This window comes from Trachurus trachurus (assembly GCF_905171665.1).
Source record: "Trachurus trachurus genome assembly, chromosome: 13".
In the NCBI taxonomy this organism is placed as follows: domain Eukaryota; kingdom Metazoa; phylum Chordata; class Actinopteri; order Carangiformes; family Carangidae; genus Trachurus; species Trachurus trachurus.
In genome coordinates this window covers 14,360,442-14,375,730 of record NC_139892.1, presented here as the reverse complement: position 1 = coordinate 14,375,730, position 15,289 = coordinate 14,360,442, and the positions used below count along the sequence as shown (strand labels likewise).

Here is a 15,289-nt window from a genome sequence, read left to right as displayed (position 1 = left end):
TACTTACTACTAATACAGTAGGTTTTTAAATGGGCATCATTATATACTTTTAAAACAAACTTGAACAAATTAAAACCTGCAAGTTACATACAATATCATCAATACTACTAGCCTACTAATAATAATAATGATGAGGAGGAGGAGATAGCATATATATCATTTGGCCAAATGTGTTTTTTACAAACAGTAAAATGTAAAATGTTCAGTTTTGCTGTTTAATTACAATGAATTGACTCTGATGTTTCTATATTATTCTGCACTCCGTTTATTTAAATGCTGTGCTTTTATTTTGAAGGGCGTCGTTCAGCTACGCCGTGATGACGTTCCAGGAACAAAACAAACTCCTGACTTGGTCGGAAATGCGGGACAATTGTTGATGTTAGGAGTTTCGTGACTGGTAGGGTACACGGTCGGTCTGTGATATGACTGAGCATGTCAAATGACGGGCATGCGTCTGTCCGACAGAACCTCTCATCTTTTTATTAACATGAGTTGTCTGTTTGTCATGGCAATAACACTGTGGGCTGTTTTTGTACTTGTAGCTTCTGTTGACAGCTTTGGTGAGTAACACTGTGTAAGCATTTAACCGTGTGAAAGTAAAGCAGAACTGAAAGTTAATACAGCCTATCCTTCCTGTTTTTTATCATGTGATTTTTTTTTTTTTTTAATTCAAGTAGGCTGTAGTAAAGAGATGAATAGAGTTGTCTGTGTGTGCAGATGCGGGGCTGCGCTTTGCCTCCTACTATGGAGACCACATGGTGCTGCAGAAGTCTCCAGAGAGCGCTGTGTTGTGGGGCTACGGCCCTGAGGGGGCACAGGTCAACGTCACCTTGTCAGGACCGATAACACAGAAAACCTCACCAGTCACTGTGACAAAAGTTAAGTGCAGCCAGTTGCTGTCAGACCGGAAGTTGATCCTAACATCTGCAGGGTGCTGAGGGCAGCAGGTGCCGCATTAAGTGACCCTGACAGGGGCGGATGGGGGCAAAAAACCCCTCTTTTTTTGTTTTTTGAGGTTGTTTTATGCAACCGCTTCTATCAAGAGCATATTCCAGTAATCCAAATTATTAAATGCTGCTTTTTTTTCTTACCTGCACTTATTTTTCCTTCATTGACAGTTTGTGTAAATACTTAGGCTATATTTCATTTACAGGTGTCTGGCGAGTCACCCTTGACCCCGTTGAAGCTGGCGGTCCCTACACTGTGAAGGCAGTCACCGAAGGCAGCACGGCCACTCTATTAGATGTGCTGTTTGGAGATGTTTGGTTGTGTGGAGGACAGAGCAACATGTACTTCACAACATCAGAGGTAGGCGAGGCTATTGCACATAAAAAGCATAGGAGCAGTATGAATGGTTAGGACAGTATCACTGACAGAAAGATGACAACACATCCCTGGCATGGAGCAAAAACATGGCATGGAGTCATTCTAGACAAAGAGCAGTCTTTTCGAAATGTATTAATGCATTTATTCACATTTTATTGTTTAATGATGAACTCTCCCCGATAGATTTTCAATGCATCAGACGAGCTGGCCCTCGCAGCCAAATATCCTCATGTCAGGACTTTCATGGCAGCCTTGAACATGAGCGAAAGAGAAGTGACTGATCTGATTCAGGTGGAACATCCCTGGACTGTGCCCACAGCGGGTGAGCCACTGATTTATTTATTCATTCCCAGAATTGTTCGAAGAGTTGTTTTGTTTGCAGCTAAAGCTTTTGGGGTTTTGAACTACTGCATCTGAGCTCTGTGCTAAATTGAAGCTACTGTTTTGTTTCAGGTACAGCATACACTACCAGTCAAAATTTTGGACACACCTTCTCATTCAATGGTCTTTCTTTATTTGTATTACTTTCTACATTGTAGATTTATACTTAAACCAGCACTAAGTAACTTTTCAACCTTCATAAAATATTTTCGTAACTTTTGTGATGATACATCGACTTACAACAAGTTGAATGTCATGGCCTGAGGGGGTCTGTGTCACTTTCTCTGGCACTAAGCAGCTTTGAGGTGGATGGCAGTAACCCGGCTCTCACTTAAGTTTCACTTTCGCAAGTCACGACAAGGAGGGAGCAGGCAATGCGGCACGTTCCCGTCGGATTGTGTATGTGTGTTTACTGTGAAATGATCCGCTGGTAACAGAAACTTAGTTTGGACGTCTTCTGTTAATTTCCATGCACCAGGAGATCAGGATGTTTACGGCGCTACGCGCTGGTGCTCATGGGAGATGGAGTCTCCCTTCAGGCAAAACACTACCGCTTTGGTCCACTGGCGCCGCCAAACTCAACCAAAAATGAAAGTTCTTTAGTATTGCTTTAAGATATCAAAACTATGAAGGAACACTTATGGAATTACAATCCCTTGCAAAAGTATTCATACACCTTGATTTTTTTCCACATTACAAGTTACAAGTTACAAGTTGAACAACATGTATCATTTGCCTTCCACTTAACAATTATGTGCTACTTTGCGTTGGTCTATCACATAAAATCCCAATAAAATACATTTAAGTTTGTGGTTGTAACATGACAAAATGTGGAAAGGTTCCAGGTGTGTGAATACTTTTGCAAGACACTGTATAGGAGATGGTTTGGGATGAGTTGGACCGCAGAATGAAGGCAAAACAGCCAACAAGAGCGCAGCACCTCTGGGAACTCCTTCAAGACTGTTGGAATTGGAATAAAAATCTGTCATCAAAACATAAAGATGGCTGCTTCAAAAATCGAATATATATAAAACATATTCTGCTTCGTTTAACACTTTTTTGTTTACTACATAATTCCACATGTGTTCCTTCATAGTTTTGATGACTTCATTTTGAATCTTCACTGTAGAAAAGTAATGAAAATAAAGAAAAAACATTGAATGAGACGGTGTGTCCAAACTTTTGACTGGTAGTGTATATCAACCATGATGCTTTTTGTTTGTCTATGTATTTTCACCAACTTGCTCTCTGTGGATTGATGAATTAAACAAGCGAGTGTTGTTTGCAGGGAGCCTGGCTGACTTTTCCGCAGTGTGCTGGCTCTTTGGACGTTACATGAACAAGATTCTGAATTACCCCGTCGGACTGGTGGAGTCCTGCTGGGGAGGCACGCCCGTGGAGGTCTGGTCATCTTCCAGAGCGCTGCAGCAGTGTGGACTACAGGGAACCACAGACGGGTACAGATATGAAGACAACACAGCTCAGATAACCTGCAGCCTACGTAGTAATTCTGTTCACAGGCAAATGTGTGAATGTCTCTGATGTGTAACTAATAACCGAGGAGAGCTAACTTTAATGAACTGTATTGTTTCTACTTTATGCATCCTACAGCCCTAAAAACAATTCAATCTTGTGGAATGCAATGATCCACCCACTGCTTAACATGACCATCAAAGGAGCCATCTGGTACCAAGGTACGTCAGGACCATCTGCACATGTTTCATAGTCAATGTATATTTGATTTTTTTTTTAAAGAGCAAAGACAACACATGTATCTATCTATGAGGTTTTGACTCTTTCAGGTGAGGCAAATGCAGAATATCACCAGGACAAGTACAATTGTTCTTTCCCTGCTATGATTGATGACTGGAGGATGGCATTTCATCAGGGCTCAGGGGGACAGACAGCTATTGATTTCCCCTTTGGGTTTGTCCAGGTATGTAACCGTGTTACTCTGACTTCAGTGTAGTGGTAGCATCAAAAAAGACTTATTGCTTCACTGTCGCCATGTCAATAAAATAAAAAGACCTTGCTCATATTATTTGGATTATTATATCGGTCCAACTCGTGTTTCTTCTCTTCCCCCTATGTCCAGCTGTCCACCTACAAAAAAGACGCCACAGACGATGGCTTTCCCAACATCCGCTGGCACCAGACGGCAGACTTTGGCTTTGTCCCCAACTCAAGGATGAAGCGAACTTTCATGGCCGTGGCTTTGGATTTACCGGATACAACATCACCCTATGGCACGTAAGGATCCTGTTCATAGGTTTGCATAGGAAGTGAGATCTTTAAATTACCAAAAAGCATCGCAGAGTATGTGTGATTCACACTTAGTAGCATGCGGGTGTGATTAGCCTTTATCGAGCATTAATTAACACTGAAGTGTTCTTTTCAAGGTGGTAGACAGTGACACCGCATTAATTAATTCAAATCACTGCTGCAGAACTTCTTCACATGGGTTTGATGGATTCTTACATGTCTTTTAATGTATTCATTTAAACCCTAACTCTCAACTTTAGAGATGTGGTGCAGGAAGCCGTTTCAGGTTTGACCTAATGTCACTCCAGAGTATGCTGCAAGAGTTTTAATTGGAGCAAAGCGATTATCAGATCGCACCTGTTCAAACCATTCTGTTCTGGCTTCTTGTAAAGTCTCTGGGTAGATTTTAGGATCCTTATAAACAAAAGTTTCCTGGACTTGCTTATGATATGCAGCCAAGCCACTTTAAGCCTCTGGCATAACTCTTAACATCGACAGACTCTTCGATGCACAAAAAAAAACCTTCTCTCTGTTGATTTTCTTTATTTAAAGTCTACAAATGTGACCATGTGACCTGCTTTCGTATTTGACTTTTAAGCTGCCTGTCTGGTCTTACAGACTGGCATGTGACTTATTTATTTACTTTGTGTGTTCGTCAGAATCCATCCTCGGGACAAGCAGGACGTAGCCTACAGGCTGACATTAGGAGCGAGGGCAGTGGCTTATAATGAAAAGGACGTGTCCTTTCTTGGACCTTTCCCCGTCCAAATCCTGTCCTCACAAACGTTTGTCAACATAACCTACAACCAGTCTGTCTCTGTCACATATTCGAAGGACGTCTTTGAGGTAAAGTGGAGTCATTGTAGATGTACATTTTTCTCCCATATACACATACTAGGTTTGATAACAGTGTTAACACATTGTTTGCATGGATCACTAATAAACAAAAAGAATTGTGACTAATGTTTGGTCTAACTATGTCAGAGACAAACTCATTTCATGCTGCAAATAATTGAGCTCCCTTGTATCGACCCTTTTATGTTTAAATACAGGTCTGTTGTTCTGGGACTGTGGCTCCATGCGGGTCCAAGTCCCTCTGGGTTGCAGCTCCTATCTTACAACAGGGTCCAACCACCGTCCAGTTATCTGCCGGCTTGTGTCCAGCCACTGATAAAGTAGCTGCTGTTCGATATGCATGGAGAGATTGGCCCTGTGACTTTAAAGCCTGTCCAGTCTACAGCACCAGTGGGGTTTTACCTGCCCCTCCTTTCATTATCAACCGCTACTCTGATAAAGGAAACGTTTGGAAAAGCTACTGAAGCAGAAACTGCAAGAAGACAATGTGATAAAAAAAAAAAAAAAAAATACACATTCGGTCCTTGAGGTCAAATGAGCTGATTGGCCAGATAGTGAGTCTCCTACCCGACACACTATCATGTTATAGATTTATCGGCCGGACGAGTCTGGACACTGAAAGAGCTTGTAGAAGGTCAGAGACCTCTGGGGCAAACTGTTTTCTAAATATATGTATGATTTTGTATGATGTGCCAATGATTGCTGGACTGTATGAATTTAGGAAAATGAGACATATTTTTTTTATTTTGATTTAAACTGATTCAGATAAGTTCTGCTGACATACATAATTTGCACAAATAAATGACAAATCAACAAGGTTATGTGGATGTGATTACATTACATTCAAAGCCAAAGCTTTTACATGGGAAAAACAGACTTAAAGGTAATGGAATTATTGATTCATCCAAATATGAGATACATTTGTTTCAACCGGGAAAAACTTCAAATAGGGCACCAACATGCATCAGTGTGTACATGGGAAAGCATAATCGTCTTATTTTCAGTTTTTCTGGTGTGATCCCTAACTAGTTAAAATGGTATATTAGTATCATCCTAAACATGTCAGCTTGGACTCGGTCATACATACAGTAACAAATGTAATTTCCACTACAGAGGTGTTAGTTATCACATTAAGCACAAAGTCAATCTGCCACATCCAGCATATTATTATCATCCATGTCAGCACACAGCTTGCAGTAACGCTGTCTGGAGCTAGCTAGGAGGGCGACATATAATACATAGCATAAATCTGAGCCAATATGACGCCATTGCAAGAATAATTTAACCGGGAAAATGTACCGGTAGGCTTTGTCAGTAACAAAGAATGTGATCGGGTGAGACCTTATTTCAGCGGCGCCGTCAGAATCAGGAGCTGAAGTATGAGGTAGAGGGCTTCATGGTGGGGGATGTCAGGTGGTGCTGATGAGAGGAGCTAGGAGACTGTGGTGTCTGTCCTGAGGAAACAGAAAGAACAGAGGCCGTCAGTGTGATCATCCTGTCAGCATTAGAAATGTAGGAAATGACAAAAACAGAAGTACTGTTACAAATAATTGGGTTCACTTTTACTTTGAAAGTCTATTAAGAACATCCCGTGACTCCTATGAGGAAGTGTACTTTTGTTTTTCAGCCAAACGAGGCAGTTAGATTCGTGATATGTGATTTCTAGCAGAGGCCTGGTGAAGCAGTTGGTGGGATGAGTGTTATTGACACAGAGCAGAGCGACGTTGAGCTGAGAGACTCTACTGGAGCAGCTTCACTGCTTCACTCAGACATTTTGACAGCAGGCCCCAAAGAACAAGACACAGCTTCTTATTTGTTTTCCCACTAAGAGATTCTATTTATACAGTAATTCAAGCTGTTTAACCTCGAGGCTTCTAGTCTGTACATGTTGGATGGACATACCAGCTTTAATGTACACTAGAACCATGCTATAGAAATATAACTAACCTGTGATGTGCTCCGTTTTGATGTTCTCATCAAAGCCCTGGTGTCTCTGGTAGGCTTCAAAGTTAACGGAGGCATCGTCCTCTGATAGGCTGTGGGGAACCTGGCCATCACTGGGGCGACACACCTCAAATCGGATCCATCTGTAGCTAAAAGAACAAGGTAAAATGTAAGCACAAGATCATCTTGCTACGACATATCATAATTGACTGTTACTAAAAGTAACAAGTATGTAGGTTACTTCCTCCAGGGTTGTCAGTGTTTTCCAGTCTCTTGTTTTCGTGGGTTTTATATGATGCAACGGTTTGAGAGTTTCAGAAACATCATTATCTGAATCATCATAAACAGGGAACAACTGTTTTTTTGTAATACTTGCTGTGATTGGGAGACAAACTTTATTTAAGGTACTTTGTAGTCCATGAAACACTTTTCTACATTCCATGGGTTTCCCAAAATTGCACAACCAATGTAGATGTTGAAAATGGTGAGATCTGTCTTGTGTTATAATTAACAAATAAATTACAATTGTTTGTTAATTTCATGGATGAGTCGGGAAGTGCTGCAGTTTTGAGTCCCAGCAAGCCGAGGAAATTGGTCTGCCATGTTTTCGACTACTAATCCTTGACGGTAATATTAGACTAGACTGCTTTTGCTTTAGTAATTTAAACTCTCACTGGACACAGAACCCAGAACAGTCCAGACTTTACTACACAACACTCTTCAGCTTTTCTACTCTAAAATGTTATAAAAGCTTAGAAACAAATTTCATTCTTATTCTGAAATGATAATCTTTAAGTTACTCTTACTTGGTACATTTGCGTGCTCCTGGACAACTCTGGATGAGATTCTGGATGGTTGGGTGGGAGAAACCAAAGAAGTCTGCTCCTGATGGCACAATGGGCGTCACAGACTTGGAACTAGAAGAAGGACATGTTGAATGAGTACACAATTATATTACAAGTGATATTTAATTAAGTTGACATGGAGAAAAAAAAGTTTTTTTAACATTTGGTGGACATTTTCTATTCCTGTTCATGCCTACTATGTCATTCATGCAGAATAACCGCAAACTATTCAGTCCAAGCCTCTGTGGTGAATGTCTTTACCAGACAGATGCGATGGTCTTCAGGAGGTTGGAGTGGCACGTCAGGGCAGAGGAGGCCACGATGGCATTTTGAGGATCGTCTTCAGGCACGATCTCAAACTGGAGAGACAAAATGTTGTAAAAAAATATATATATACTGTATATGTATGTACATCTATATATGAATTGAAGGATGATTGCCAGTGCAGTAGTATTTTAATAGAGCAAATGTTTATTTACCAATTTCATAAAGTATCTGTGTGCAAGGTTTAAGAGAATGATGAGGGATATTTGGCAAAACTGCAGACAATCACAGCTGTGTGTGTGTTTACCTGTGGAAGTGTTCCCCCATCTTTGATTTGGCAGGTGTAGAGGCACTGCTGGTCAGGGTTTTTCATGCTGGCAAAGATCCGTGTGCTGCAGAAGCCCACTGGGTAGATGGCATACTCATCATGGAACAGCATTCTGTCTGTGATGATCTGGAGAGCAGTCAGATAATGTGGTTTTACTCTAACCACCAAGCTAAACTCAAGATGGCCTTTATGTGTCGTGGCAAGATGACATAGATTTACCTTAAGTTTACCACTGTGATAATAGCAAAGCTGTGACACTGACCTCCCCCAGACTGTAGACTGTTAAACCTCCCAGTACGATAGGAAAGACGGGACGACCAGATGAGTCCAGAGGGATGGGCTGCACCAGCTTCCGAGACCCGTCTGCTAGCTTTCTCTTCTTAGACATCTTCTTTGGCACTGAATAAAACATAAGGCGGTGAAATAATTGGCTAAAGGTGAAAGCAAAATATTCAAATTTCATCAATTATCAATATGCATTTGCATTAATGCTTGACCAAAGCACTCACAATCTTCTTTTCCATTCTCCCGTCCTCGCTCCTTCCTTTCTTTCTTGGGTTTCTTTAGAGGTCCCTCTTCCCCCGTTGACACAGATGACGTCAGGTTGTGCCCCCCCGACAGCCCTGAAGCCCCTGCAACTCCTGAGGTTAATGCCACAGGTGGCGCAGGAGGATGAGAGCTGGAAGGTGTAGGTAATATCTCGCCGTCTGACAAAGACTGGTACTGCAACAACGACTTCAGTAAAAACCTGCAAATTAAAATAAATGTTTAAATTCACATAAAGATCACATTAATTGGAAAATGCACAATAAATTGCCATCTTCACAATTTTAAAACTTCATCATATCCATGTATAAGAATAACAAAACATGACAAAGGGGAATGAATGGGTGGGTCCTTGCTGAACGAAGCAGAGGGCCAATATCGTATTTCAGAACTTTATGATAATCATAAGCAGAGCTGAAATCTGTCCACTCACCTTCTCTCCTCCTTTGCTCTCAAAAACTTCTCTTCTAAGTGGGCAACTTCATCACAGAGAGCTGCATTCTCCTGTAGGTGCAACAGTTTTACAACACTGATCAGTCAAGGGCTGCATATCCTGAAAGCAAGTTAAATTGTATAAAACTTTAGCTGTCACCGGTAAGAAATTACATTTTGTATTTGCATATATGCAGTATGTGGGGAAAAATAATACAGCAAGGGCTGTTACAATCGTGAAATTTTAGATAACATTTAATTGCAATACAAATAATTACTATTAACAATTCAATAGGCTTTTCCACTAAATAGTATACAAATAATACACATACACCTTATGAAGAAGAGAAGCCATTTATTGGCATTAAAGATTGGAACATATAAATTAAAAACTGCATTTCTGTTTGATCTAAATTCATGATAAATGCTCATCAAAATTAGGTCGTCGAATATTAGAAGAAAGATTTGTGGCTCTCCACTTGTGTCGTTGAACTATAGCAGAAGACGGGGGGGGCGCAATGTGATGGTGTCATTAAAAGAGCTCAATTCGAACCTCAAACGGAGGAAAACGACAAGAAAATAGTGATCGAAATGTGATGTTTCTGTTAGTTTCATCCAGCTGTTTTTATACAGATGAATGTATAGGATTTTAACGATTATGCAAAAGAAATAAATGTGGTCAGCTCAAAAAATTCAAAAATTCAGGCAATTATGTAATAGTTGTGACTGGCCTACCTACAGCTACGTATTAATTAAGTTCACTCACAAATATCATGGCCCGAGCAGCTTTGCGCAGCCTGAGGTACTTGAGTCGGTACTTTTCATTCTGGTTTTTTCGCGAACCCCTCTTCATCTTGGCCTTGTGTTCAGAGGAGCCAGTGGGGGACGGGAAGGCCGGCGCCGAGGTACCTGAGCCAGAACTGCTGATGGCGTTCCGCTGCGGAGAGCTGAGGAAAGACTGAGCAGTGAAGGCCTGCAGGGCCTGCTGCCGCTCCTCATCAGTCTGCAGTGAGACAGAGGGGAGAGAAAGACAGAGGTCTGTTCATTTTGTGCCAGTGAGTTCCTGAGGCTCAAGCTTGTGTTGCCTGCAGGAGAGACAGATGACAATACAGACTACCAGATAGACGGACAATTCACAATGATGTAGCTTCCACATAAACTGCTGTATGACAAACAATGAACATCACTGAAACCAAAATGTGCATGAGCTGATTAAAACTGAAGAAATTAAAATGAGAGTATCTCTTCCCTGATTAAGTTTGATAAGGAAATAAAACATCTATGACGTTACGCCAGATAATATTGTCACTCCACAGCAAAAACACTGCATCTGCCAATTTTTAATGACACTATAATGCAAAATTCAATATTGATAATTCTGTCTATGGTGGAATCGAACCAGGAAATGAGGTGTATCCATCTATAGCTCTGGACCACAAGTCCTGTGTGAACAGCAGCGCCTCAGTATTTATCCATGACAAATAGCCTGGCGTAAAAGGTCAAATGCCCTTTCAGTATCCCAGAATATATTCAGAGTTAGTGTGAAATAGCCATTAGTATCCCAGTTAACTCACCAGCAGTGCAAAGACTCCATTTCTGTTCTCAATCCTCTTGAATCTCCTGCTGCCTTTTTGTGTCTGAAACATATGTGAGACTGAGGCCAAATGCAAGGGGCTGGAAAAGCCCAAAATCTCACTCCCAATTTAGATTAATTCCATCATTATTAGAAAGCAGCTGCTTCAAGGCTCGTTCGTGTGTGTGTGAGCAGACGGCGCCATTTGTTGTGATTGCAGCAGCGCTTCTCATTAAAATAGTGAAATAAGGTCAAAGAAGCAGGATGGAAAAACATGGAGAAAGAAAAAAAAATAGGAAAAGAAATACAGACAATGGTTGTACAGTACTGACTGAACAAACACGGATGCTGAATGGAGATGCAAGTTATTATACTCAACAGCAGAGGTTGCTGTCTGGCTGAGTCTTAAACACCCTCCTTACCTCACGATACATGACAGCCTCCAGACTCGATTTTGCACTGCAAAGAAGAGAGCAATGAGATGAGCAATGTCTAAATGTAGATTAAACAACTAGTCTGTGGTCTAAAGCATCTAAGACAAACACTATGTATAATATATTGTGTGTTAAGTGTTTCATGATTTGACATTTGGACACACATGGCAAAAAAGATGGTGTAGTAAATTGAGAGTATTGCTGTACTTGGATTGAACAAGTCCTCTGTCAATGATTCTCTGTTTAATCTCCTTTATGTGCATGGGACGTCCTGCCTCCTCCAAGACAATCTACGTGAAAAAAAAAAAATAAGGAAAAAAAAAAAACTGAACAAAACAGAACTTGAAAACAAAAACTCGTACAGCAGTTGATCATAGTAAATAGTATTAATGACACCAAACTGAATAATGAGCAATTAATGACAGACACCTGTGCAGCATCAAGCCATGTGAGGTTTGGCTTCTCTGCAATTTCACTGGGTGGTTCACTGCAAATAGGAAAAACTCAGTATTATCCAGTGAAACATTGTCATTTGCTTTACTGGCACTTTAGCAAAATTATTAGCAAAAGAATATCAAAATCTTAGAGCACATACTCATCTACCATGTGTTTTAGCAAAAAGGAAATGTCAGGAAACTAAGCATGAGAGGTGTTGTGGTGATGTATGTTGAATTGCACAGCAAATGATGTGGCCAAAAAATATAACTAAAAGAAACTGAATGACTAAAAGCTCAGAGTCATCCAGGCAAATCCCTACTCTGCTGCTGTTTTTCTTTAGTTTTGATTCCTACCAACTTTTATTCGGGCACAGCTATACTGTTTGTGACAGGAAAACCATATTATTTTGAACAACCTCTCCAGAGTTTCTGCAGTCCCAGACAGACTTGCTATGCTGTCCAGAGCAGGAAACAGAGAGTAGTTCCCCTGTCCATCAGCCTCCATCTCGGATTCAAACGAGTTGAGAGACTCCATAGGAGACAGGGACGACCCTCTGTCCGGTGGAGAGAAGACACATTAATAAAACATTTACTATCCAGCATAGGCTATCTCTCTGTCAGAAACAGACACTTACACATACCTAGCTACTGCAAAAGGTACACAACAACACAGAGACCTGCATGCATATCTGTTACAGTGAAGCTAATACCTGCTAAGTTCTAGCAGCTGCTAGTAACATAAACAACAGGAACAAAGCGTATGCAGAGGCAAATATATACACACACACCTCAACTAAAATGCAGCAAAACCAACGAGTCCACTTCTTTGCAGTTCGTGCTCCCGGACTGTTTTGCCTCCGTGTGTAAACCGGAACCTTCGCTCGCTTTTATTGTTTACATAGCAGAGAGAAGCTAAAGGCTAACGTGAACTAGATAGCAGCCCGATCTGACGTCACCGCGGCGACGCTGAGAGGCTGAGCACAAAATAAATGTTTCAGTAATATGGATCAAAACTAAAGTATCGACTGTAAACACTGTCGATTACGAAGAAAGAGTGAGGGGAAATGAAAGCCGAAGTTTCCACCGGGTATGTTTACTGAGAGCACCTAAACCGGATATCCGGTTGAATCTGTTTTTCAAATGTAACTTTGTGACAGCATCAAAATTAGGCCAGAAGCATGATTTACAAACTTACATGACATAGGCTGCAGGCCAGGCACAGACCTCTTTTATATACAATCTATGGCACAGATACAGTGGGAAGATTTTTCCACTGTGGATTAGCGAGAAAAAATATATTAATATTAATATTGCTTGAATACTTATTGAAAAAGACTGTGGTTAAATATTTCAGAAAAATACTGAGAAATTCAAGTTTGTTGCAAAGAAGTTGCCTAGCCTTCAAATGTGTCCTTCCTGTATCTCACTCAGTGTGGAATTTCACTTTCTTATAGCTAATTTGTTCCCATTTCAATTGCAATGTAGCCTAAATTATGAGGCAATAACCCCTGCCCTTTTTTTTCTTTTTCTTTCTTTTTTTTTTTTTTTTTACCATATTGATTTAGTGAAAGCATAGGCTTTTTGATTTGAGGTTGGTAGAAACTGATTTTTCTGTCAAGGTGGTGTAGTTAGGCCTACTTATGGAGTTGTATGTAGCCAGATCTCCACACAAAATGCACAATTTTTCATCTTACTGTCACAATATTTTCTTTAGATTCTTTGTTATTATAAAATGACACTGTGATACACCTAGATAATTTGTGTGGTTGTTTTTATTGTACAAGAGCACCCAGATTAGAGGAACATGTTGCAGAGTAGCCATATGCCACGCCTACACTGAGGAAGGACTGCCCTGTCCTAAATGCATGAGTGAAGATCTGGGCCCATTTTCTGTGAACTGAGAAATCATCATCTCTGAACTAAATTACTCTCAAATTATTGCTTAGTCAGCCTGTCATGGTGGTAGGCAATGAAAGGGTTAGATTCCCCATAAATGTGCTTCAAGCAAAGGGCATGAAAAATCATTTTTGTGGTTTTTATTTAAAAAATCCCTTGTGTCATGCAACTATGTTGGAGGTATCTGCTCAAGTTTTGAGCCAATCTATCCATTTTTCTGTCTCTCCTTTATAATGCGGCTGACACAAATTTTCTTTGTGGTTTTGTAAAATTATACTTGCAAATTCGAACAGTGACATTTCTTTCCAGTGCCCTGACCTAAATAAAACACATGTGTCAATGTTGACTGTTTTCATCTTTCTATTGTCCAAATAACTCATGTTGACATCATGTTCTGTTATGGATTATCTGGAGTATGAGAACACATTGTTTTTGAAAGTAGTTTATTTTTTTGATAAAAATAACTCCAGTTTATTCACTCTAGTCAAGTGGCTTCAAAATTGCCACAGACAGACAGGCTATGTCACAACCTGGGAAAGTGAATCCAAAACTGTCTGCACAACTGAGTGTCACTACCGATAAGGGATAATACTATCTTGTTTTGGTGGTGGGGGGTGGGGGGACTCTTTAAAGCTCCACCATTCTCATTGACTGTATCTTCTGCACTCTATTGCCTCTCTTGCCAGCTTGTTGTTTGCCTAAACCTGTATTCTTCTGTCTGCACAACAAACCATAAAATCCTTCATTTATCCATGTTCATGAAACAGTAGTGATTCAGCTCTCTTTCTATATTGGGTCTCTTCTCATGTGGCTGAACAAAAACCCTGTGGCCCTAATTCCAAAATTGCTGCATCCAGGCCAGGGTAAAGACAGGTTTATTTCACAACATCACAGTTGAGTTATGATCAAGAGCGACTAATGACCTAAACTGTTTTCTTTTTTCTTTTTTACAGTGTAACCAAAGTACAGTGTTTTCAAATAAGAAAATCCTGCAAGCTGATCCCTATCATTACAAGAAGGGACAATGGAACTGCACGAGATCTTAACTCCATCTTAACATTTATTTGTAATACTGGGGTGTGCTAACAATTGTTTTACACCCAAAATTGTGCAAACATGTCTGAGCAAATATAATGACCATCGGTAGGCTATATGTCCCTTTACAAGTGCCATACATTGCAGAAAATTAACCAGAAGCATTTTGAAATAGGTCAGAGATTATTTACAGAATTGATCAAATGGTAAACATTCACAGACCTTTGCCTTCCCAACATCATAAAAAAAATGATAAACATGCAAACTGCAATTACATTAAGGGCATAGTCTCATTAACAGTCAAGCCAGCCGTAGTTGAGCAGTACACGCATCACCGTCTTGTATGGCAGGTTGTACTCAGTCTGTCTGGGACCATCTGAGAAGTTTCATTAGCTGAACTGACAGAGAGAATTAAAAACAGTAGAACAGTAACAGTAAAATGAGCTAAAAACATGCCATATTACAAGGTAATTGTGTGTGAAGAGGTATGGATTAATATGACCAATTGACAATTTAACTTAAAGGGATACTTCACCCAAAACCAATAATTCACCAATTGTCTACTCACTGTCAGGTACCTTGTACCCCTGGCCCTGAACCCAGGACCACTGGAGCCGGGATCCTACATGAACTGTCCATAGCCAGGACCATGGGGCCGGGACAGTGCCAGAACAGGGACCAGGCCCACCAGAACCAGGACCACCAGAACTGAAATCAGTACAAGGACCATA

The 15,289-nt window shown here is 40.5% G+C and overlaps 2 protein-coding genes and 1 long non-coding RNA gene across 4 annotated transcripts in view; 1 reads left to right on the top strand and 2 right to left on the bottom strand.

The window, feature by feature from the left end:
- Positions 1 to 344: 344 nt before the first annotated feature.
- On the top strand, positions 345 to 5,642 carry LOC310996155 (sialate O-acetylesterase-like). The gene is made up of 10 exons (XM_083985509.1): positions 345 to 560; positions 718 to 879; positions 1,154 to 1,308; positions 1,510 to 1,648; positions 2,996 to 3,164; positions 3,319 to 3,401; positions 3,510 to 3,643; positions 3,803 to 3,957; positions 4,629 to 4,815; positions 5,022 to 5,642. The coding sequence occupies exons 1-10, from the start codon at positions 440 to 442 to the stop codon at positions 5,286 to 5,288; spliced, it is 1,572 nt and encodes a 523-aa protein (XP_083841635.1). The 5' UTR covers positions 345 to 439; the 3' UTR covers positions 5,289 to 5,642.
- Positions 5,643 to 5,893: 251 nt separating this feature from the next.
- LOC310996153 (transforming growth factor beta regulator 1-like) lies at positions 5,894 to 12,695 on the bottom strand. Of its 2 annotated transcripts, XM_083985505.1 has the most exons (15): positions 12,416 to 12,695; positions 12,044 to 12,181; positions 11,620 to 11,677; positions 11,398 to 11,480; positions 11,179 to 11,215; positions 10,758 to 10,820; positions 9,950 to 10,186; positions 9,185 to 9,255; positions 8,715 to 8,953; positions 8,468 to 8,604; positions 8,185 to 8,331; positions 7,875 to 7,972; positions 7,575 to 7,685; positions 6,772 to 6,917; positions 5,894 to 6,278 (listed from the first exon to the last, which is right to left on the bottom strand). In XM_083985505.1, the coding sequence occupies exons 2-15, from the start codon at positions 12,160 to 12,162 to the stop codon at positions 6,190 to 6,192; spliced, it is 1,635 nt and encodes a 544-aa protein (XP_083841631.1). In that variant the 5' UTR covers positions 12,163 to 12,181; positions 12,416 to 12,695; the 3' UTR covers positions 5,894 to 6,189. The 2 variants fall into 2 exon arrangements, with proteins under 2 accessions (XP_083841631.1, XP_083841632.1); XM_083985506.1 differs by lacking the exon at positions 11,620 to 11,677 and having other exon boundaries at positions 12,416 to 12,693.
- A 1,687-nt stretch (positions 12,696 to 14,382) lies between these two features.
- The window catches only part of LOC310996458, a 38,991-nt gene continuing 38,084 nt past the window's right edge, over positions 14,383 to 15,289 (bottom strand). Inside the window, exon 2 of the long non-coding RNA XR_014595897.1 lies at positions 14,383 to 15,136. This is a non-coding gene — a long non-coding RNA (uncharacterized lncRNA). The remainder of the gene's footprint in view (positions 15,137 to 15,289) is intronic.

Coding starts and splice junctions, on each gene's coding strand:
- LOC310996153 (XM_083985505.1), bottom strand. CDS start 12,162: ATGGAGTCTCTCAACTCGTTTGAATCCGAGATGGAGGCTGATGGACAG. Junction 11,216..11,397: donor AGAGGACTTGTTCAATCCAA/GTACAGCAATAC, acceptor TCTTCTTTGCAG/TGCAAAATCGAGTCTGGAGG. Junction 7,686..7,874: donor AAGACCATCGCATCTGTCTG/GTAAAGACATTC, acceptor TCCTTCTTCTAG/TTCCAAGTCTGTGACGCCCA.
- LOC310996155 (XM_083985509.1), top strand. CDS start 440: ATGACGGGCATGCGTCTGTCCGACAGAACCTCTCATCTTTTTATTAAC. Junction 1,309..1,509: donor TGTACTTCACAACATCAGAG/GTAGGCGAGGCT, acceptor TCTCCCCGATAG/ATTTTCAATGCATCAGACGA. Junction 3,644..3,802: donor TCCCCTTTGGGTTTGTCCAG/GTATGTAACCGT, acceptor CCCTATGTCCAG/CTGTCCACCTACAAAAAAGA.